Raw genomic sequence first — 23,192 nt, 5'->3', positions numbered from 1 at the left:
CTAGCCATCCTCAGTGACAAGTGCTTTCTCCACTTCCTGTCTCCACAAAGTTCTCTCGTCTCTTCCATGTTTGAAAGAACCGAAGACGAATAAGATACTCCAATGTGTACATGGCAATAAAGTTATTTACATGATTGTAATGCACGTGTGTGTGTGTGTGTGTGTGTGAATTTTCATGCCTCCTTGTTTGTCGCTGTTTGACAGAGGCCTTTTGGTATTGTGTCCTGGCTCTGTGCAGGATTCCGACTAAACTGTCAGTTTCTACCTTGGTTAGGAGAGCACCTCCTGAGCTGTCTACACTGTATCCTCAGACTAATCTTTTCTTCCGCACTTTGTAGACCACCCCCTCTCCTCTGTGTTTTTACCATGTCCGGAAAATTGCTGCTCCCTTAGCTTCTGCAGGTCCTCTTCCTTTTGTAGGCAGCTGCTCTTCACCTCCTTTATTCCCTGGGTTCAGGACACGATTGCTGATGATTATGTTCTGGTTCTCGTGGTCTGTTTGCTCTCCTTCTCTCTGTTACTCTATAGCTGCATGTAAAGCTTGGCTCTCACTTTGGCCAAATGGTATGACAGCATCATTATTTCCTAGGAGACTGCCAATATAATTTCCACTCTTAGTCTCTAAAGGCAGCACACAGTACCTTCATGCTCACAGTGTTGAGAGTTTACCTCAAGCCTTTACCAATGCTTCATGATGACACATAGCCCAAGGCCAGTCCGTTGTCAACCCCTTCCTTATATGGGTTTCATATTCCCAACTTTGAAATCATGTTGGTGGCTCTTTAATTAGATGTGTCCCAGCTTTGAGGAGTGGTCTTCAAGAGTCCCAGGTTTACAATGTACCATGTGAAAATAATTGACATATTAAATAGTCATAAATGAATTCTGAGTTCAAATTGGATTACCTGAATTGCTGTTTAATCTCCTCTTAATTAATAACGTGCTATTTAATAAGGTGCTACCTGACATCACTACATTACCTGACACCTCTACATTCCCTGGTTTCTTTATCTATAATAAGAGATAATTGAAAGACTCACAAAGTTATTATGGACTTGAGAAAAACAATAGGATATGAAGGTTCTTAAGCCAAAAGATGCTGCACAGGTCTAGTGTGTCACTTGACCCATCTTTTCAAGTTCTGTTTCCACCTACTAATCTCAGTAATCCATATTTCTGTCAAAATTTATTCTTGGGAAGATTAATTAAACTAAGTGAAATTTATCTGAGTGCATCACAACTTGGATATTTGTTTTAAATCTTATTCAAGTTATTAAATCATAAGTGTGACCTTTTAATAAACTGAAACAACCACCATTTAACCCCCTGAATTTGGTGGTGTAGAAGTATGAAAACATAAGACAAGAACACTGAAATCATTGAACTTCTTTCCACTCTTTCCTGTCTGAGAGCTGAAGATCGGCAGTCATTTTCAGTGGTATTCATATTCATGTATTCAGTTATTGTCACAACAATGTGTCTGTCATCGTGTCTGTTCTTTGCAATACCACAATGCGTCATGAACATTTTCTTTCAGGATTCTAAAGCATTATCTTTATAATTAATTTATTTTACTACTGTTGGATATCAATATTTTTTCTAATTCTTTAAAGAATTTTTATTGTTTTTAATTATAGATGCAATTTGACAACTTTGGAATTCATTACATAATTGATTTTCATAGCAACCCTAGAAAAAGTATCTCTTTTAATTCCTGTTTTAATCAGGGTCATTAGGGGCTCTTAGAGACTGATGACCCAGATCTAATGAGTGCACATGAAATCCAAGCCTGGACGCTGCTCCTTCCTGAGATGGCTAATACTTTCTCTTATGTCACACTGCCGTCTCATCAGTAAGACTCCAGCAGAAGCAAGTGTGCTCGTGTGTTGGAGGACAGGGAGAGGAAAGTAGAATAAAGACACATTCTCACCCTTGCCTCTAAAAGAGCAGCCTTTGTTTACGTGGCTGGAGTTTACGGAAGTGAGCCTCTTGGTTTCAGTCCTTACCAGATATGTCTTGAAAATAAAAACAACAGCAACATACTGGCTGCTGTTTGTTACATAATGGTCTGAAACAGACATTATTGGTGGGTGGTTTACTATATTTTCATATCATTTCAGCTTTCATTTTGGTGTTGTTCAGGCTTTGTGCTACACTGAAAATAGAGAAAAGCATTGACATATTAGCTAAGGTGAATGTGTTTCCGGTGTGCATATGTTGATGGTTACACAGCAGTGTGAGTGTGTTCTCAGTATGCATGGTGGTGGTGGTGGTGGTGGTGGTCACACAGCAGTGTGAATGTGTTTCTGGTGTACATGGTGGTGGTCACACGGCAGTGTGAATGTGTTCCCAGTGTGCATGGTGGTTGTCACATGGTAGTGTGAATGTGTTTCCCGTGTACATGGTGGTGGTTGTCACACGGTAGTGTGAATGTGTTTCGGGTGTGCATGGTGGTGGTGGTGGTCACACACTAGTGTCCTGAAGCTCAATGTTGTAGGGTATATTTAGAGATTCCAGCATAATTATTTTAAAAAAAATGTTTTATTGTAATAAAAGTTGTTCCTTCTTAAATGGTCTTTTTATTCTTTAGGGCAAAATTATTAGAAAGTGAAGCCGTGAATGAGAACCTTCGCAAAAACCTGACCAGAGCCACAGCACGATCGCCGTACTTCAGTGGGTCCTCGGCTTTCTCTCCTTCCATACTGTCTTCAGACAAGGAAACCATCGAAATTATAGATCTAGCAAAGAAAGATTTGGAGAAGCTAAAAAGGAAAGAGAAGAAGAAGAAGAAAAGGTAGTATGATAAAACTGAATATGTTCCTTTTTCAGGACATTTCATTTGGAGCTGCTGTATGCATGCATAGTCATGAAGAGTTATTTAAATCGACTTACAGTTGTGGTTATATACTTTCTAGTGGCTTATCTCTGCTTCGGTACCAGGAAACTAAGTTTAGCTGTAAGCGTGTAGTTTAAACTGCGAGGCAAGCGGACTAGAAGGAATTAGTACATTGTCTACAATTGCTGCTTGTGCGTCCCATCCCTTCTTGCTTTCCTGTGACGCTTCTGTGTCGCATTGTTGGCGTGTGCTGTCCTCTCTTTCCATTTTCTAGCAGAATTGCACAGTCTAACTGCCAGCTGTTCTAATCCTGCTAACTAGTTAGTGTAACTAAAGGCCGACTAATCCATCAGACTGCCATTTCCTTCAGGGTTTCTAATGTGATTATATCAGAGTTCTTCATGGTATTTCAGGATTTCTGCATCTCTCAGGGATTTACTTAGCTTCTTACCACTGCTCTAGGCCTCCTGTGTCGTGACAGTAAATCTCTCCACCTCAAAGTCACCTGGGAAAAGGAAAAGAGAAAAACTGAAAATTTGATCGTTTGTCATGTGTGACTGGTTAAATACTCAAATTACTTACATAGTTACCTATTGATTGTACAGTATAGTCCAATTATTTCCAAAAATATATTGAACATACCACTGGCACTCAACTTCAACACTTTAGCTACATGCTCAGCAGGAGGCAAACTCATCTTCTTTTCCCCAGTCTTGTTATAGGGAGGCTCGGGAACACAGTCCCTTTAATGGGCTATTTCGTTCAGTTTACTTAGAAATGCATTTTGAAAATACGGCATTATTTTTCTTGAGCAGTCAGTTGACGAAAGCTATTAGAAACTTCAATCTGTTATGTTAGCCTTGCCTTGTATCTTTATGGTAGAAAAGAGAAAATAATTAAAACAGGAAGTTGCACAAGATGGCTCGGAGGCAAAGGTTCTTTGAGTGAGGAGTTGTTTTGTAGGAGCTGGTCATGGATGATGGCAGCAAGAGTAGGACATAGATCATGACTCTCTTGGTGGAAGACAGCTGCACTACAGGATTGTGGAAACCAGTGTTCATGCTGTGCTTGAATGAACTTGAGATGTTTTCCCATGGTTTATCATTTACTGGTGAAATGCACTTGTGTAGATAGTGTGACTCGTTCTTAAGGGCCACGGTAGCTTGTGTTCATGAGTAAATGTAAGCAGGAGTGTGTTTTTCAAGGTCATAGGCTGAGTTTACACTTCCCCTTTAAATTTAATTTAGATAGTGCTTTAATCACTTGTTGAATATGAGTGATGAAAGATAGAGATCCCAATAAAATATTTTTGATATTTTTATAGTGACTATAGGTACTTAATACCTCTGGTTGATTATTTTTGTGAAAATGCATGCTAATAAGCATTTGGCTGATAAAATAGATGAAATAGTAAGACTGGAAAATACTTTGTTCATATCTGTCCTGGTTTCTTTATTTCAGAACCCTTGTTCAGTGTAAGGGAAACAGAATAGAAACAAAGCAGATGTTACTGTGGTTGCTTTTCTGTACGTGGCTCAGGCAATGTGATAAAGGGAATGGCACATGCTAAAAACAGTGACTTACCAAACCGTTAGGCTAGACAGAATAATACCCAGTGGAGAAAGGAAGTTACTTCCTACTACATGGAGCTGTCACGGGAGGTAAAATATTGGTGATCAAAATCAACCAGCTAGATAAGTGGAAAGTTGAAATAAGAGCCAATCAGCATTCCTGAAAGCGACACTCCCAGAGCGCTTGGCAAGTGCCTTTTTGAGGGTCTTTCACTTGCATGCTCCAGTGTGCCTTGTCAAACACACACACGATTTTTGTGCCTAAAGAGTTTATTTTGTGTACTATTTCCATAGAAAAGTCTAGAGAGCCAACTGTGACCTCACGTAACTGCACGTGAAAGTCATAGAATTGAATATATTTGTCTTGTTCTGCAAACAGGTTATGCTGATGGGGGGACACTGTTTTGTGCACACAGATAAAGAAAATTTACCACTCACACATTTAGTCAGGTGCCTTTGGATATGCGGCTCTGGATGAACTACAGTGCAAAACTCTTCGTCATCTCTCAGGCTGCTCTGTACTTGGATGCAGTGGTGCTGGTTGGACACTCTGGAAACGTGGATCCTTTTGTGTAGACTTTCCCTTTTCCTAGTCATTGTGCTCAACTGTCGGGTCCCTGTGAATATCCCTCTGCAGAACTTTTCTCAGATTGCTAGTCTCATTTTATAAAAGCAGCCCAAGAAAATAAAAATGACATGAAACCTCACATAAGATTAAAAGAGAACTGACTTAATAATTTGTAACTCAGCTCTCTCTTTATTATTTTAAATATTGATGATTATAAGAGGAATTTTGGGGTTCTAGACAGAGTGTGCTGTATGCATATTGCAATATACCTAATTGGAGCCTAGCACAGCTATATTGTCTACATGACAAATACCATATATAGTACATTCCATTGAGTCAAGATTCCTAAGCTTTGTATACTGGATATTCTTTAAGTTATATTTTGAAACCTATATCTGTAAATTTAAAGGTGTTTTGATATTCCACTTAAAGAACAGTGTTACTAATGGAAAGTACTAAAATTCTCATTTTATTTCCACCTTTGCCTTCGTTATAAGCCCTTTTAGTAGTGAATTTTTAATCCCAACCTTGTTAAAATTTTATCTTCAATTAACAAGAACATACTTTTCACTGTTCGTATAACAGCCATACTCATTTGTCTGTAAGACCATCTCATATAATTTTGATATGAGTTTTTTTAATTTAGCTTTAGTGATGATTATATGTATAGTAAACTAAGTCAAGTTCTTAAATTTGTAACTTATATGTCATATTAGTATCATTATGGTATAAAGGCATTACTTAATGAAGGTCTTTTAATGATACTATATAAAAAAACTTTTGAAAGATTTAAAAGGAAGAAGATGTTGTTGAAAGTAGGCTTACTTTGGAGGAAAAAAATGTAAAGATTGATCTGTTTCTTGCTAAAATAGCGATGGCATCCAAACAGGACTTATCAATTCATGTAAACTGAGACTGCATTTTACTGCTGAAAGTTTCCAGTGATTGTCTGTATTTTCTTCTTGGATAGAATACGACTGACTTTCTACTTTGTATTCTTAGGAAATGTATTGCCTTTTTACTGTGTATTGTCCTTTAATGATATCTTTATGGTTTATTTCAACGTCTTCCAGCTCATGTATCATTTTACCTTCTTACCACTTTTCCTTTTACTGTCTGGTTTGCCCTCATTGGCTTGGCCTTCCCATACTGTGCCTCGTGATTTGAAGGCTACAGAAACTTGAGGAAAGCAATCGAGAAGAAAGAAGGTTGGAATATTTCCAAGGTTTTTTTGTTTTGTTTTGTTTTTAAAATTAAAATGTCATTTAAATACTTCTTTTCCATTTGCAAGCACATTGTAGAAATTGTAGACTATAGAATTGTAGGCTGCTTCAGACTAGATTAGCTGTGTACTCCTGAAAGGAATGATTTTTATTTTTATTTTTTAAAAAAAAGGTAGAAAAAGTTAAAGTATTTAAGAATAACGAACTCTGTAATTACTTGAATTAAAATGCAAGTAATTTCATTAGCTTTCAAATAAATTGCCAGAAGTATGATAATTACTTAACGCTGTTTAGTAAATAAACAAACCTGCACCATCTGATTTATAAGCAAGCATCAGCATTTCTGTATCTAGGGGCTGCTTGTGAGCTGAGTGGGAATTAGTAACTGGGCAGTGATTGACATTTTGTTATAGCAAATGCTAGCTTTTGGGTAGACACCTCTCTTCCTTACTTGCTGTAATTCTTGTAGGAAACATTAAAATGGTAAAATGGTAAAAGGAGCTGTGGCTGCTCTAAAGGTCAGAGTGACAAGGAGTCCTGGAATTTAAACTAGAGAAATGTTTTTAACTTTCCAAACATATTCCAAGCAAATATTAGAATGTGAACAGCTCCCTTTCTTCCATCTACAACCCAGCAGTGAGCTGCTGATCCCCATTCATGGAGCCTGAATAAGATAGCAAATGTTTCCTTGGTAGTAGAGCCTTTCTTTCTTGAGTTTTCTAAAACAAGTCAACAAATCATATCATCAAAATGGTTAAGTAGTTTCAGAAGAAATACAGTTATCCTCGAAGCTCTGCATTGGAGATCATAGTTCCTCTCTTAAAGCTGAACTTGAAAATTTGTACACAATATGCAAATGACTAATTTACTTTAAATCTCTTAAACCACAAATTAGTCTATAATAAATTCACCTTAATTGTATTTCATATGCTATGTTGAGTCTAAAGTTTCTGAGCTTATATTCTATAAGTTTATAACTTGAACAGTATTCTGCAACTAGAATGTAATTCTAATTGTCTATAGTTCACACTAGACCTCAACTAAACGTCATTAATTTGGGACAGTCTATTGATCCACAGAACTAAAAAAATAAAAAAAAAATTCTCCTATTTGTAAAGCTGAAAATACAATGACCCTTTAAAGATACATGTGGAAACATGTTGCTACATCAAAAAATCAGTTCCTGAAAAAATCAGTGTGTGCGTGTGTGTGTATGTATAATATATACATATATAATATACATATAGACTTAGGAAATGGAAGCAACTTCTGACTGCCGTGTGATCATATAGGACAGCAGATGCAGGGCAGGTTAGTGTTCTAGGATTATATCTCCATCATAAATACACTTGCATAACTGTTTCAAAGAATGAAAGTCTGCTGCAGGAGCCATAGGTGGAGCCTGACATTCTGTATTAACAAGCTCCTGGTATGTGGGTACTTCACTCTGGCAGTCGGGACATCTGTTCTTAGTCCTTTGTGCGGAAGACTTCTCAAGGGCACATTTATTTATTTATTTTATTTGCCAGATGAAGAGTTTAATTTCTAGATTCTGATTTTGTATAAAGTATAAATTTAATTATGACCCATTGTACCTTAGATAGATATTTGGGAGTATCAATTTGTTAACATTTACCAAAGAAAACTCAAGTGCTTGAGATACAGTATTTATCAATATCACCTTTAAAGCTTAAGCTTTACAAGTATTTCTTAGAAGCATATTAATATATATCTATGATGCTGGTTTTCTGTATCAGAGTGCAAGGAGAATTTATGATCAGAGGTATAAGTCAATGATAACATTTGCTAGGCTGCATACTAACTACTTGAGGGAGCAGGAGGGTGTGGTAGTCAAGTACTCATATTAAAGGTGTGTGGCCATAAACCAGAAGAAAGGAATTTCACACACACTATAATATAAGAAGCCACAGTAGTGGAGATTGTATATACACTAATAGGAAGTAAGAGAGCAGTGGGGAGGAAGAAACCTAATGACCAATGTGATCCTCTTTCCCCACGCAGCCTCTGTGTGTCTTAAGCCTTGGGATCAGCCTCTAGTGCAGTAGTATTTGAGTATGTGTTACTGGCCTTTGAATATGATTCCATTTGTCATAGTTGTTCACTCCATATGGTTCCTAGTTTTCTCCCAGCTTATTTTCCTCTAATACAATGATTTAATGACATTCATTAAAGTCTGCTGCAGTTTGACTCCAGTTATGACTATTGTATTGCTATTCTCTTTTTTTTTTTTTAAAAAAAAGATTTATTTATTATGTATATAGTATGTTCTGCCTGCATGTATCCCTGCAGGCCAGAAGAGAGCACCAGATCTTATTATAGTTGGTTATGAGCCACCATATGGTTGCTGGGAATTGAACTCAGGACCTCTGGAAGAACAACCAGTGCTCCTAACCACTGAGCCATCTCTCCAGCCCTGCATTGCTATTCTTATTGGCCTTTACTTCTCACTCCAAAGGCATTACTGCGTTCCATGCATCTTTAGAATATTTCAAACCTTATTTTCCACTCTAATGTAGCTGCCATGTGAGACACATAGGAATACTCAAACACAGGTGTTCATAAAGATTGACTCATTGAATAAAAACTAGTGTAATTTATTCTGTGCAGGCTGTAGATGAATGAGTGATAACCATATACATATGATTCTTACTATCAAGAGACTTCTAGCTCAGTGGGAATGACCGATCAAATAAATAATCACATAAAAAATTAAAAATTGGAAACTGCTTAGGAGGAAAAATATTCATATTATTGTTCTGACTATAAAAATATATGCGAGAATAGGACCTGGAGTTAAAAGTTAAATAATAATAGCAGAACCCAAATGAAGTCAAATTATTTGCTTATAACCTAGATATAAGTCCAGGTATCAATCAGGAAGCTCTTTAGTGTAGCAGAATATCTGATGGTAATAGTGACCATCATAAAGTGCTTTCTAGAAAAAACTTCTTCAGAAATACTGCTGTATTTGACTATTCTTTTTAATCTTAATGAATTTAAAATCCACTCCACTAATAACACAAACCATATAGATTATATAAGATTTGCTTTGTTAACATTGTTTTACTAAAACATCCGAGTCTAGTGTAACTTCTGTGCATAGTTTGTTATGCCTGCTAAACCCAAGAAAGATCAGAGTGATTTGGGTCCGCAAATATTCACTCACCGTAGTCTTCGTCCTTCGCTTAGGACTGACTGACTACCAGAGCTGAATGAGCTGAGCCGTAACCATTGTGTGGTTGAGCCTGTAGGCATCAGGTAACTGAAGCAAACGGCTCCAGTTTTTCTGGTGAAACTTGTAGCAGACTCTGCAATTTCTGAGTCAGTCAGAGGATAACCTGACCTTCAGTCAATTTTGGAATTTGATGACCCACACTGTCCTAATATAATATTTTGGAATTTGAAGTCCTAATATAATGAGAAAATGCCATGTGCTATGCAGACAGCCTAAAAATAGCCCCAATACCAATGGATACAGCCATAGAGAAAGACTCACTGTGGCAGAGTGATTTTGAACCTGTAAAATTACTCTTCAATTTATTAGGATACTAAAAAAGCATCCTTTTATAGCTTTCTATTTAATATGAGAGAAGTTTTCATGAATTTAGATGGGAGTCAAAACTTTCTGTTTGGGGTTCTTTTGAATTTACATTGCGGTGTGTTGCACTTCATTGGCCGTTACTGTCTCATCAGCTCTTACACGTCAGCGTATGGCCTGTTGTCAGTATTTCTAGAAGAGACACTTGCTTCAGTGCTGTGAAAGTTTCCATTGTTGGTCACGTGGTGAGACCTCGTTTTCCCTAATCATCAGACAGAGCAGCTTAGTTAAGTGATTAACCCTTTCATTTCGTTTTTACACATTGTTTTTTTTTTTTTTTTTTTTTTTTTTTATCTGAGAGAAAAAAGTGAAGACTCTCCCTTGTACTTACCTCATATTCCTTTTCTCTCTTTTTGATTTTGAAGTGTGTCTGGGAAGGAGGATAGTGCAGACACTGACCAGGAGAAGAAAGAAGAAAAGGGCATTTCAGAGAGAGAAAACAATGGATTGGAAGCGGTAAGTACGGGAGGATAAGCTTATAAATTGTGGTCACTAACATACACGAACGAGATGGAAGTGACTCATATCTGTGAACTAAATCACATCTGCCATTTCCTGCTTCCTTGAGGACTTTTTTTTTCCCAGAGAGGTCAGCTCTTAGGTATGACAAATCTCGGGCTAGTGCGTTGTGAAAATTGTGTGTGCGTGCAGATGAGATACCGTGAGAAACGAAGACCTCTGCAGGACAAAGTTAGTGCGTAATGACCTTAAACTCTTGCAGTGGTTTTGAACTAAAGAAAAGGAAGATTCGGTGTCCGGGGAGGAGGTGGCTTAGTGGGTAGACGCCCCATGGGCCAGTGTGAGGACTTTCTCAGATCCCTGGCATCTGTGTAAAAACTGAGCATGGCCTGTGATCCGAGTTGGCATGGCAGGACAGACAGATTCTGGGAGTTCACCAGCCAGCCTAACCCAAGCACTGGGTTCAGATCCAATGACAGGCCCGGCTGAAGGGAGTGTGGTGGAAAATGACAGAGGAAGACACTGGACATCCTGCTCTGGCATCTGCATGGATAACTGTTGATGCACACAACATACACGAGCATGCACACACATGCACGATGACAGGTGTGTCTTTCTACACCTCTCCTACTGAGGTGATGCGTTTGCTTGCCAATACTGTGCTGTTAATAGTCCCGAATCACATTGCAGGAAGACCATCAGGAGGTGAGTGATCATGAGGAGGAGGAGGAAGAGGAGGAAGAAGAAGATGAAGAAGAGGATGACATGGAAGGGGGAGAGAGCTCTGACGAATCTGACTCTGAGTCAGATGAGAAAGGTACCTACTCCTTAGCAGGAAGGCAGGGAGCTCCCATCGGGAAGCTGTTCAACTGGTCACATTGGGAAGCTGTTGGTGGGAAACTCAACATTTTCTATTTTATATCAAGTGAAAGCAGTTTTCATGACCTGTAAGACTACTCTAGCCTCGTGCATGCTCTAGGCCAAGGAGCTGTTCCTGTCTACATTAGATCTAGTCACTGTGTGATTTCCACATTTCTTCAGTGCACGCAGCACCAGCCATTGGCCACTGTGAACAGTCTCATTTTAGTGTGTGGGGTAGCTGGGAACTTCCCCACACAGCTGCCGAGTGACTACATGAATGTAGATAATGGCTTCACATTTCTTGCTTGGTATGATGATGATGATCTTTTGGCCTACTTTCAGTATTTTTGTCTTCTGTGAATAGCTAACTACCAAGCCGACTTAGCGAATATCACGTGTGAAATTGCAATTAAGCAGAAGCTGATTGATGAGCTCGAAAACAGCCAGAAACGGCTGCAGACGCTGAAGAAGCAGTATGAGGAGAAGCTGATGATGCTGCAGCATAAGATCCGGGACACACAGCTGGAGAGAGACCAGGTGCTCCAGAACTTAGGTGGGTCTTCTGTGGCGTCGCTGTCCGCATCCGAGGCACGTCAGTTGAACAGCTTAGCAATCACAGAATGACTTGAGTAGATAATAAAGCAAATGAGCCCAAACCTCCAGGAGAGAAGAGCTGGGGCATGATCGTGTCCTGGGAACTGGGTGTTTGTTCCAAGTCTGTGAAATGAAAAGCCGCGCCTTACAAAGAACCCTGCGTTTTTTCCCCTTTGCACCCAGGCTCGGTGGAGTCATACTCAGAAGAAAAGGCAAAGAAAGTGAAGTGTGAATACGAAAAGAAGCTCCACGCCATGAACAAAGAATTGCAGCGACTGCAAACAGCCCAGAAGGAGCATGCCAGGCTGCTGAAAAACCAGTCTCAGTATGAGAAGCAGCTAAAGAAGCTGCAGCAGGATGTCGCGGAAATGAAGAAGACAAAGGTACTGGTACCATCCCTGTTCCGCTCGGGGGGTGGCAGGCTTGAGAGCTTGAGACAGAACTATTACTGTGGTTCGCTCGTAAGTCAGTAAAAGAGTAGCCCATAATATTTCCTACCAGCTTAAACAGGTACTCAGCTTCCTGTGTCTGTCTGTCTGATCGTGTTCTCTTTCACGGACAGGCAACGTCTAGAGTTTGATATGTATTATTTCCGTGCGTAGAGTAGCGCAAAGCCGAAAAAAAAACTTCCATGCTTACATCCATTTTTGAGGAGGGATGATCTTAAATATTGCACCCAAATCAAGGCAGCTTCTTTAAAACAACCACATGGACATGACTAAAGAAGTAAATAATTTATGTTGTACGGTTGTTGTAATAACCGTAGTCACGTTTATTATGTTCTTTCCCTGTACCAGACTCTGCTATAAGCACCTTTCAGTATCAATCCATTGACTTTCCACAGCACACAAGAACATTGTAGATGAGCAAGTCAAAGCCTGCAGAGGTTATAGAACTTGTGTCAGGCTCCCTCAGCTACTGATACTGAGTATCAAAATTACATACATAGAGCACTAGCTAACTTGACAAAAACTCATTGGAAATATAATCATCTGAAAAACACCCGTAGACTAAAATACACTGTGGATGCCACATGCTTCCATGTAATTTACCAAATGTATCTGGTGATGGAGTAAGTTCAATAATGTATATATCGAACTTTAGGTTCGTCTAATGAAACAAATGAAAGAAGAACAAGAGAAAGCCAGACTGACTGAATCTAGGAGAAACAGGGAAATTGCTCAACTGAAAAAGGATCAACGCAAAAGAGATGTGAGTAGACTCTTCCTGTTATATGAGAATACGCTGCATTGTGCAAGATTGTTTTATGAATGGAGGAAAAAATTTTAATATAGGTTGAGGGGAACAAGTATTAGTTATATAAAATGACATTAATTATCACATCTAGATTATAGTAATTCAGTATAACTATTTAGGGCCAGTTCATTGCAAGGGGGGCGACCAGGATGTATCATCCGGGATGATAACTGGTCCTTAATAAAAGATAGTTTTTTAAGAGCTTGAGGCATTTTTTGTCTTCACCTTCAGAGTTCTACTTTCATGAATTAAAATTTCGAAGGTAGTCCAATTCAGAAAACACCCTTGCTTTTGCTAAAAATCTTTACTTTTATTGTGGTTAGTTAGAGAGAAGGAGGAGGGAGGAAGGGAGAGAACTCGAGAGCGAGGGCAGGTGACATGGTGCTCAAGCGGAGGTCAGAGGACAACCTTCAGGGGTTAGTTCTCCGCCACCATGCAGGTCTGGGGATAGAACTCAGTTGTCAATCCTGGCAGCTAGCGCCTTTTACCCTCTGAGCTATCTCGCTGGCCCCACATCTTCACTTTGATCTTATTGATGAATGAAAACAAAAACTATTGCTTGACATTAGAACGCGGGAACTGAGCAGAGACCATGGAGAAAGCAGTTTACTGACTTGGCTCCCATGCCTTGCTCACCTTGCTTGCTTCTACAACTCAGGACCACCTGCCCAGGGATGACATTGGCTACAGTAGACTGGGGCCTTCTGCATCAATCATTCATTAAGAAAACACCTCCACAGACACGCCCCCAGGACAGCCTGCTAGAGATAACTTCCCAGTTAAGGTTTCCTTTCTTTCTGATGGCTCAAGTTCCTGTCAAGTTGACAGAAACTAGCCAGTACACCCAAGTTACCATCCAGGGCTAATTGCATGAGTGTATGTTATCCTGTGTTTAAAACAATTTTACTTAATTGTATGTATTAAAAATGACTCTTGAAAATAGTCAGGTCTTCTACTGTTTGTGCCTCAGTGAGTCCTTAAAATGTCTAAGAACAGCTGGATGAGAAGCATCTGTAAAGCACTTAGAAAAGCACTTGCACTTAGTAAGCACCACCGTGGTAATTAGTAACAGTAAGCATGCAGATGACTTTCTGTTTGATTTGTTTTTGTTTTGTTGCCCCCTCCGCGCCTCGTTTGGTTGGTTGATGGTGTGGGCATGCACATGCCATGGTGCAAGTGTAGAGGTCAGAGGTCAACTTTCGACCTCGTTCAGGGGCTTGAACTCAGGTTTTTGCTTTTACTTGCTGAGCCGTCTCACCAGCCCAGAGACGGCTGTTTCAGCATCGTTGACTGTACTGAAGTAGCAATAGCCATATGATGGGTATGAGGTCATCCACCCAGATTGTGCGAAGAACTCGTGTTTCCTGCCAGTAAGAGGGAGTGTGTTAGCCTAAGAGTAAGACACTACACTGTGCTTCAGTTGCCATTTCAGCATGTTGAATCTTGTTTTATAGCATCAACTTAGACTTCTGGAAGCCCAGAAAAGAAATCAAGAAGTAGTTCTGCGACGCAAAACTGAAGAGGTACAGTAAGCAAGCTTACCATTTGGAAGGAGCATTTTGACTTTGGGATAAATAATGTATTCCTTTTCTTTTTGCTTTGTGGTGCTGGGGATTAAATCTAGAGCTTTGCATGTGATAGGCAAATCCTCTACCACTCTACCCAGTCCCTGTAACACACGTTTCTACAGACAATGCTTAGACCAACCTCTGGTGCTATTCCAGGTTACAGCTCTCCGTCGGCAAGTAAGGCCCATGTCTGATAAAGTAGCTGGGAAGGTCACTCGGAAGCTGAGCTCGTCTGACAGCCCTGTCCAGGACCCAGGTTCCAGTGCAGCTGCAGGGGAAGCAGATGCATCCAGGGCAGGCACCCAGCAGAAAATGAGGATTCCTGTGGCAAGGGTCCAGGCATTACCAACACCTACAACAAATGGAACCAGGTCCTGCTGATTTTGAATTGCCCTGATATTGTCCTTGTCTGTGTTCATATTGAATGCTATGAAAATAGGTCTCCTTATTGGTTGTGCACAATCAAATAAAGGTATAAGTAGTTATATTTGTCTTTGTAACTGATTACAGGAATAAATATCAGAGGAAGGGATTGACTGGCCGGGTGTTCACTTCCAAGACAGCGCGCATGAAATGGCAGCTGCTTGAACGCCGGGTGACTGACATCATCATGCAGAAAATGACCATTTCCAACATGGAGGCCGACATGAACAGACTCCTCAGGGTATGGGAAATAGAAACTAGACCTTCCCTCCTGAGCTGGCTGTTCGTCTTGCTATTCCAAACTTGTTCATGGAAGCACTGTCTCCTTCTGTAATGTCATTTTTGTCTTGACTCAACTGTGTGTGAGTTTTCTTAAAACTTTCTTAATTCCAATATGGGTTTCTTTCGTTTTTTTTTTTTTTTTTTTTCCTTTTCTCGTAGCAACGGGAAGAACTCACAAAAAGGCGAGAGAAACTTTCGAAAAGGCGAGAGAAGATGGTGAAAGAGGGTGGAGAGGGGGATAAACACGTGGTTAGCATCAGCGAAGAGGTGGAGTCCCTAACTGCGAATATAGATTACATCAATGATAGTATTGCCGACTGTCAAGCTAACATCATGCAGATGGAGGAGGCAAAGGTGTGTACTGTAAAAGGCAGCTTTTTTCTTGTTTTCCCTTGTTCATGGGAGAAGGTCTCTCGCTTTGGTTGTCCTCAGACTCTGTGTGTGTGTGTGTAAATAAAGATGTCCTTCATTTTCTGATCCTCCTGCCTTTACCAGATGCTAGAAGAATGAGTAGATATGATGCTCAGGATTGTAAAGCTATTGAATAGCTTAAGGACAAGAACTTTTGCCTTATTTGTCTTTAAGAGCACGTTGAGTTTTATATTATGACATTTTCTATTTATTGGTTTAACTGATCTTAGGTTTTACACATAGAACAGACGGTCTACTCTCCTGATTTCTCTTCTGACCCTGTGATGTTCTTATATTATACATGCATCATTTATTATGTCTTGCCTTGAATTTTTAGCTGTTCAGATATATCTACTTTTGACTGGAACACATGTTTATTAGTGTGAGAATCATGTAATATTTTCCTGAATAGCTTCATTGATTTACCCATACTGTCAAGTCAGTTCAGTAGCCTGTTGTCTTCTGTTTAAATAAATCCAGATTAAAGTAATGATCATTCCACACTGGTTTGATGTAGGAAGAAGGCGAGACATTGGATGTCACTGCTGTCATTAATGCCTGTACACTTACTGAAGCCAGATACCTGCTAGATCACTTCTTGTCAATGGGCATCAATAAGGTGAGATTTAACTCTTCTCGAAGGCCTAAATTTTGACCATTTTGGTTTTGAATATTTTTTTCCAGTCACCCTCCTCTTGGCGAAAGTAGAGCGCAATAAAATTCTTAACTGAAAACCAAAATGTTTTTCTTTAGAGCTACGTAAAATGTTGTGAGCATTTGTATTAGTTTTACTGGCTCTGTCACACTTGTATATTAGAACAAATAAACAAAGAGGAAATAAAGTCTGTTTTATTTTAACAAAAGGTTTTCAGGGCAAACAGATTTTGTATCACAACTGGCTTGCTGCTAGCTCTGTACACCTCAAAAGAAAATCAGATTGGAGAAATACAGCCCTACTTCTTTGAATGTAAGCCTAATTTGTCACCGGTCGGACACCTACTCCCAGTTGCTGAAGGCGGTGACAGCTGAGTCACCTGCTCCCCACACTGGACTGCATTAGACCCTTCTTACACTGCCTTCTCACACTTCATCCTTACCATGTGCCAGCCAAGGAGGTCTTGATTCATAGCACTTCACACAGGAACTGAGTTTTGGACAGGAAAACTGCTCTGAGACCTCTTAACAAAGCAAGCAGAGGAGCTGCTTTGCATTAAGGTCTGTCTGATGTCAAAGTCCACATCCTAAGCATTTTAATGTAGCAGGCTTTGATTTCTAGGATGTAAGAATTTGCTTCTCTGGTTGTTTCAGGGTCTTCAGGCTGCCCAGAAAGAGGCTCAGATTAAAGTCCTTGAAGGTCGACTCAAGCAAACCGAAATCACCAGTGCTACACAAAACCAGCTCTTATTCCATATGTTAAAAGAAAAGGCCGAGTTAAACCCTGAGCTGGATGCCTTACTAGGCCATGCTTTGCAAGGTAATTTGGATTAAATTTTACGTCGATGACTTGCATGGTGGCTTTGCTCTTTGGACATTGTATCTATATCTCCTTCCTCTATGGCTTGTTTGAATAGATGCTATACATACTTAGACTGTTAATAAATATTCTTACTTTAATTTGCATGTGTATGTAAATTCCGGGGAAAGTAGTTACTGTCATTCCAAGAAAATTGCCCACTTAAGGTTACTTAACCTTATTAAACCACTGGCTTTTATGGATAAAGGAGACCAGGAAAGTTTCTGAATTGGTTATTTAAATTACTTAAAAGATTAACCATGTCTCATTCCCTTTACGCTGCGTACCTAACTGTGCTAAGATGCATCTGTGTTTGTTATGGCATCTATTCTGTGTATCTTAACATCGGAGCGTAATCCTGTGCTATGTGAGACTTTTAACTTTGGATTTGTTTTGATTGGAGTATTGCTTTTTGTTTCCTTCTGCTGTTGTTTATCCAGATCTAGATAGCGCCCCACTAGGTGAGTATGTTCAGCTTTCTGTGTGTCGAACAGCTGCATGAGTCACTAATTGTCCTGTGCACTAATTGTGCCACATAGTTCACAATGTTTCATTGGTAGCCACTGTTTTTGCATGACCTTTTTTGAAACATATTCATGATTAAAAAAAAAAAAAACCACTAAATCGTTTGTGTTAAACATTCTTGGTTTTGAAATCCCTAGTTGTGCAAAGAGGTGGGCTTGAGCTAACCGTCATTGGAGCTCCAATTGTGGGATTATATATGTTCTCTGAATGCTTTCTCTCTTACAGGAAAACATGCAGTATATTTTCCTTTTTAATTTTTAAAATATATATATATTAACTTGCATCCATTGTTTTAACCTCATAAATAACTTTCCTTAGTATATAGTCTCATCTATTCCTTCAAAAAAAGAAAATTAGGAATATATATTTTTATAAATGGAATAAAATACAAGGACTTTGAGTACACTAATATCATGGTTATTATCATAAGCATCATATTTTCAATGTAGAAGAGACTATAGAGATCATTGCACATAGAAGTTTTTTTAAGATTTATTTATTTATTATGTATAGTATTCTACCCGCATGCCAGAAGAGGACACCAGATCTCATTATGGATGGTTGTGAGCCACCATGTTGTTGCTGGGAATTGAACTCAGGACCTCTGGAAAAACAACCAGTGCTCTTAACCTCTGAGCTATCTCTCTAAGCTGCACATAGAAGTATTAACTTTCTTCTTGTTCCTGACTTCCATGTGAACTACTTACTCGTCATATCTTTAAGTTCCCGTACTCTTAGTGATGATATGTGTAGAATCAGGAGACTGGGAGGATTTTAGTACTAGTAATACATTGGGATGCTAAATTTGGAATAATTTTTATTTAACTAAAGTTATTCACAAATGTGATCGCAACTTTCTTTTTTCTAATTATATAACTTTTCAAAGTTTTCTGAGTGCTTATTGGTAAAGGAGAGAAAAAAATAGCTCAACGACTAAATGTAGTTACTTCTCTGTGTCATTAGACTCAACACAATCTGTGACCCTCCACGGTTTAATACGATAAACTCTCATACAAATAAAATACAGGACCTGTTTGATTTTTATACCACGTATTACTGTGAAATAGTATTTCCTTGAGATTGACTGTGTTGTATATAACATGCAAATAGAAAAACTAGTATCTGAAGCTACTTCTCAAGCTACGACAGGGATATATAGGAGGGAGACTAGGAGCAATTAGGGTTGACTAAAGGCCCCGTGTTCTACCACTCAGCACCATTTCTACCTTCCACACATGGTCAAGCCCGCTTGTCTTTTTCCTTCCTTCCCTCCCCACCCTTGTTTCTTCCTTTCCTGTCCCCTTTCTCCACTTCCTCCTCTTCTTTTTCCTTCTTGTTTTGCCTTTTTTTCTGTCCCTGCCTTTTCTTCTAGTCCTCCCCCCTGCCCCTTCCACTTCCTTTTTGTAATTTTCTCACTTTCTTCTTCCTCGTTGTCCTTGTTCATCTCTTCTTTCTTCTTTCTGTTCTTAGTGTCTCGGCCTCACATATTTCCCATATATTAAAAGGAAAATTATTTAGTGGCATTTTGTGTCCAAAAAATAGCAGACTGCTTATTTGATGTACAGGTTAGTTTTTATGGTTTCCTCTCGTAGAAGCAGAGAGTGCAAATGTCGGTTGATAGAAAAATTCCCTAGAAATTTGGGCTATAATTCATGTCAGAGGAGCTGAAGGGCAAGCAGGGAAGGACAGAAGTAATGGATGCTCAGCTGGAAAGCCAGGCAGCCATAGGTAATATACCTGTGTAAAATTTGCTCAGCTTTCTATTTTTACCTTAAATGCCGAGGCTAAGAACTGGATTGCTAGGAGATTACACTAATAATTTTCTCATGAGCCCTATGCTCTGCTGAGGGTGGCATACTATGACACACGTTTATAACAGTTCAGTGAGGGCACAGACAGAATACAAATGGCTCTAGAGTAGAGAGTAGAACTACCCAAAAGAATGCCAGGTATGGGAGGGTGTGGGATTTGAGCTGGTATATTAAACAAAGGGAGGTCAAGGGGTCACACAAGCTAAGGAGTGTACCAGCAGATCAGTGCTCTGAAGGAAAAGTACACGGTTTATAATGGTGAAACTTAATGTTAGAGGCTAAGGCGGGGTCACCACCCATTACTACGCTTGTGCGATCTTACAACTTTTGAGGAAGATTTTTGCTTTTCCCATGTTATAGGGGTACATATTCTTCTATACCTCCCATTCTACTACAGATTCCCTAGAGCTTCATGGAACTTAGCATATAGTTGTATTTATGGTTAAGATTTATTGAGAAAAAAGTTGTAAGAATATACAGCTGTAGCATAAGAGAAAACACACAGATGAGTCCCCCAGGAGTCCCCATTCAAGTTCCTTTGTTTGCTTCCGTCGTGAGAGACGATAGAGAGTGCAGGCCCTGGAAACAAAACCCAGCAGGCTGAGCCAGGGAAATGTACTGGACAGTCTTCATCACCCGAGGTCATTGTTGGGGCCAAGGGTCTTAAGTATATGTGCCTAACTTGTACTAGATTCTAGGCCCCCATATAAAAAAAACATGTAGTTGGCATCAACCATTTGTTTGCATAGTTTAGACCTCAAGAGCATCCTTTATTATTTTGTCATTGAGCAGGGATACTTGGAGAGTTGGTGTTTTGGAAGTTAGCCAAGGTGTGTATAGGTTTGCAAGTAGGCGTTTCTACAGGAAGAAGTCATAGGGCTTCTTTTTAGTTCTGTTTCATATGCGACTTCTGAATGCCAACACATCTCTTTTTATATAAAAAACTTAATAAGAAATGGTGGAAAAACACAAACATTTGGTTCACTTCCAGTGAGGTTAGATTGTAAAGTCTCTATCCTGGTACGGGCGAGCAGAACACCTGGGAGTTCTGTGTCTGCCTAAATCTGAACTCTGCTTCGTGAGAAACACAACTGATGGACTTGCTGATGGGCTTGTGCTCACGCTAAGGACTGAGTGCTAGCTCCCCAGAGCAAGTACTTCACATGGGTTTCAGTATCTAAATTGGTGACCGGCTGGGGTGGGGTTCTTTTTTTGGCTCTGACCAGGTTGTGTATATACAAAGCATAAATTATCTCTCTAGAAGGCATATATTCATAAGTAGGAGTTAAGTATTCTTTAAAACTGAGTTTGAACTGACTTAATGACTTAAAACTGAATTGACTGCTTAATGTCTCAAGTTCTATTTATTTCCCCCACTGTCTGTAAGGAAAATGGTAGTAAATCACATCCAACTGCAAACACCAAGCAGAGAGAGCAAACTGGAAATGGGACGGGACAAGGCTGTAAATGCCCAAAGCCCACCCCCAGGGACATTCTTCCGCCCACAAGGCAGTACTGCCTCATCCTCCAGCTCCACCACCTGGGGACAAAGTGTCAAATACCTGAGCCTGTAAGGGATATTTTTCATTCAAAAGTACCATACCTCGCCATTTCTTTATAACCCCAATTTTATATTATTAACTAATTCAACTGTCTAGCCACTCAATATTCTGTTTGAGGATTAAGTCAATAGAGGACTCCTCTGAAGAAAAGGGTTTGAGATGCATATTGTCTTCAAGACCACCGTTTCCTTCCCCTCTCTGTGAATCCTAGGCATGGTTCCATTTTAGATATTATTTCCAATCTTTCCTAAACTTTCGCCAAGGTGTGCACTTGGTGGTTGAAGGAAGGGAACATTAGAAGAGAGGAAGGAATTAGTTGATCCGTGTCCATAGTATACTTACACAATGTAAATGTGTGAACACCGTACATTATATACTTAAATTACATCATGATATTGTTTTGTTTTGTGGATGACTTTGTTATAAAATGCGAGTTTTAAAACCTGCATGTGTGTTAGGGGACGGCTGCCAGTTAACTAGTTTATGTTTTGTAGCAGTCTCAGCTGCTGATTTCCTAGTTATTTCTGTTTTTCCTTGCCTGCTACAGCTTTTGCTGATGGGGCAGTTCTTACAGTGGTTGGCACAGCTGTTGCATGCACACCTGTTGTCTTTGTCTTCCGTGTCCCTGTGACATGCATGCTGTTGTGTGACATCTGAATATCTTCATATATGCTCCTTGTACTCGAAATTTTGAGACGGGGGAAGGTACCTTACTAAGCTTGCGTAATTGGTACAGGGTTAGAATGTTTATGTGTTCAGAGGGCTAGTGATTGGCCACGTGTACTGACGGGAGCTCATGCAGCCTTTGTGCGAGCTTCTGTTTTTCATCAGTGAGTCTGTGTGTTTGACTAGGACTGATATATAAAAAGTATTCATGTAAAGTAAAAGTGTGTACTCATCAGGTAAATATATACCCGAATCCCCACTCTCTGAATACCGTTTTTCCCTATTTCACCTTTCAAACTCACGATTTTCCTGTCCGTTCCGTACATTTCTCCTCATCCTAACACATGCAACCAAAGTGCTTCTTAGAAGTATTTTTCTACAGTCTGTTTTGACTCAGCAGTCCAAACCAAAGTGCCGGTGTTGAGACGCTGAGCTGACGTGTGTATGTCTAGCCTGGGGATTAAGTCCCCATCCAACTTGTGCAACACTTGCGTTTTTCCCTTCTCTGTAGAGAACGAAGAAGACAGCAGTGACGAAGAGGCACCTTTACACAGCCCGGGGTCGGAGGGGAGGTAAGAGCGGCAGAGGCCGCCACACTTGGCTTACTTCCGTAGCGCTTTCTTTGAAGATTTTCTTTCATTCTAACTATGTGTATTTGTGTATTTAATTATGTATGCTTGTGTATGTCTGTGGAGATTTGCGTACATGAGTGTAGGAGCCTGCAGAGGTCACAAGAGGGTATTGGATGCCCTGGAACTGGAGCTACAGGCGGCTGTGAGCCACTCATTGTGGTGCTGGGAACGAACTCAGATCCTCTATTAGAGCAGTAAATGTTCTTAACCATTGAGCCGTCTCTACAGGCCATCATGTAAGACTGCTAAAACTCAGCCCTTAGTGCATTAAGCAATTACCTTAAAATAAAAATAATTTTTAATTTTATGGTCAATAGTAGCCTTAGGAACAGTAATATAAAAACCAAAGGCATGCCTGTCATAAATTTCAAAATAAAATATTTAAGGAAGAAAAATGGATTAATTTTTAATAAATCTGTCTGAATATCAAGTGTTACCTTTCTGTGTTTTCCATAGACGTAATTTTTTTTCATAGTTGTACACAGAAAGGACATGCAGTTCTGTGTAGTTGTTTTGAATTGAATCTCTTAATTGGTCCTTATTTACATGCAGCACGCTGTCTTCAGACCTCATGAAGCTCTGCGGTGAAGTGAAACCAAAGAACAAGGTAGGGAAAGTCGCAAATGTCAGGCAACTGTTTGCCCATTGTTCTCTATCTCATGAGTGAACCGCTCAGCTTCCAACTTGGCTCTCAGTAGAGTGGAAGCTCAACTTCTCTCGTTCGTAAGGAATTTATTTTATCTTCTCTATAAGGAATAATTCAAAAATTTTTTTAAAAAAACTTCTCACATGAGCCTTAGGGTTTGCTAAA

At 39.6% G+C, this 23,192-nt stretch overlaps 1 protein-coding gene across 9 annotated transcripts in view; it reads left to right on the top strand.

Moving 5' to 3' along the window:
* Positions 1-23,192, top strand: part of Kif21a (kinesin family member 21A) — a 113,888-nt gene that overhangs the window by 65,468 nt on the left and 25,228 nt on the right. For 6 of the 9 annotated variants that reach the window (XM_038344267.1, XM_038344265.1, XM_038344264.1 and 3 more), the window contains exons 11-25: positions 2,591-2,794; positions 10,183-10,273; positions 10,967-11,093; positions 11,502-11,690; positions 11,915-12,114; positions 12,836-12,943; positions 14,443-14,511; positions 14,713-14,927; positions 15,067-15,220; positions 15,421-15,615; positions 16,190-16,291; positions 16,981-17,146; positions 17,626-17,646; positions 22,261-22,321; positions 22,934-22,988. In XM_038344267.1, the coding sequence (XP_038200195.1) occupies positions 2,591-2,794; positions 10,183-10,273; positions 10,967-11,093; positions 11,502-11,690; positions 11,915-12,114; positions 12,836-12,943; positions 14,443-14,511; positions 14,713-14,927; positions 15,067-15,220; positions 15,421-15,615; positions 16,190-16,291; positions 16,981-17,146; positions 17,626-17,646; positions 22,261-22,321; positions 22,934-22,988 (1,957 nt within the window). The remainder of the gene's footprint in view (positions 1-2,590; positions 2,795-10,182; positions 10,274-10,966; positions 11,094-11,501; positions 11,691-11,914; positions 12,115-12,835; positions 12,944-14,442; positions 14,512-14,712; positions 14,928-15,066; positions 15,221-15,420; positions 15,616-16,189; positions 16,292-16,980; positions 17,147-17,625; positions 17,647-22,260; positions 22,322-22,933; positions 22,989-23,192) is intronic. The other 3 variants (XM_038344266.1, XM_038344261.1, XM_038344259.1) reach the window with 1 other exon arrangement.

The sequence above is a fragment of the Arvicola amphibius genome, chromosome 9 (genome assembly GCF_903992535.2).
Source record: "Arvicola amphibius chromosome 9, mArvAmp1.2, whole genome shotgun sequence".
NCBI classification, from domain to species: Eukaryota; Metazoa; Chordata; class Mammalia; order Rodentia; family Cricetidae; genus Arvicola; species Arvicola amphibius.
The sequence above is the reverse complement of the archived record's forward strand: the minus strand, read 5'-3'. Positions and strand labels throughout refer to the sequence as shown.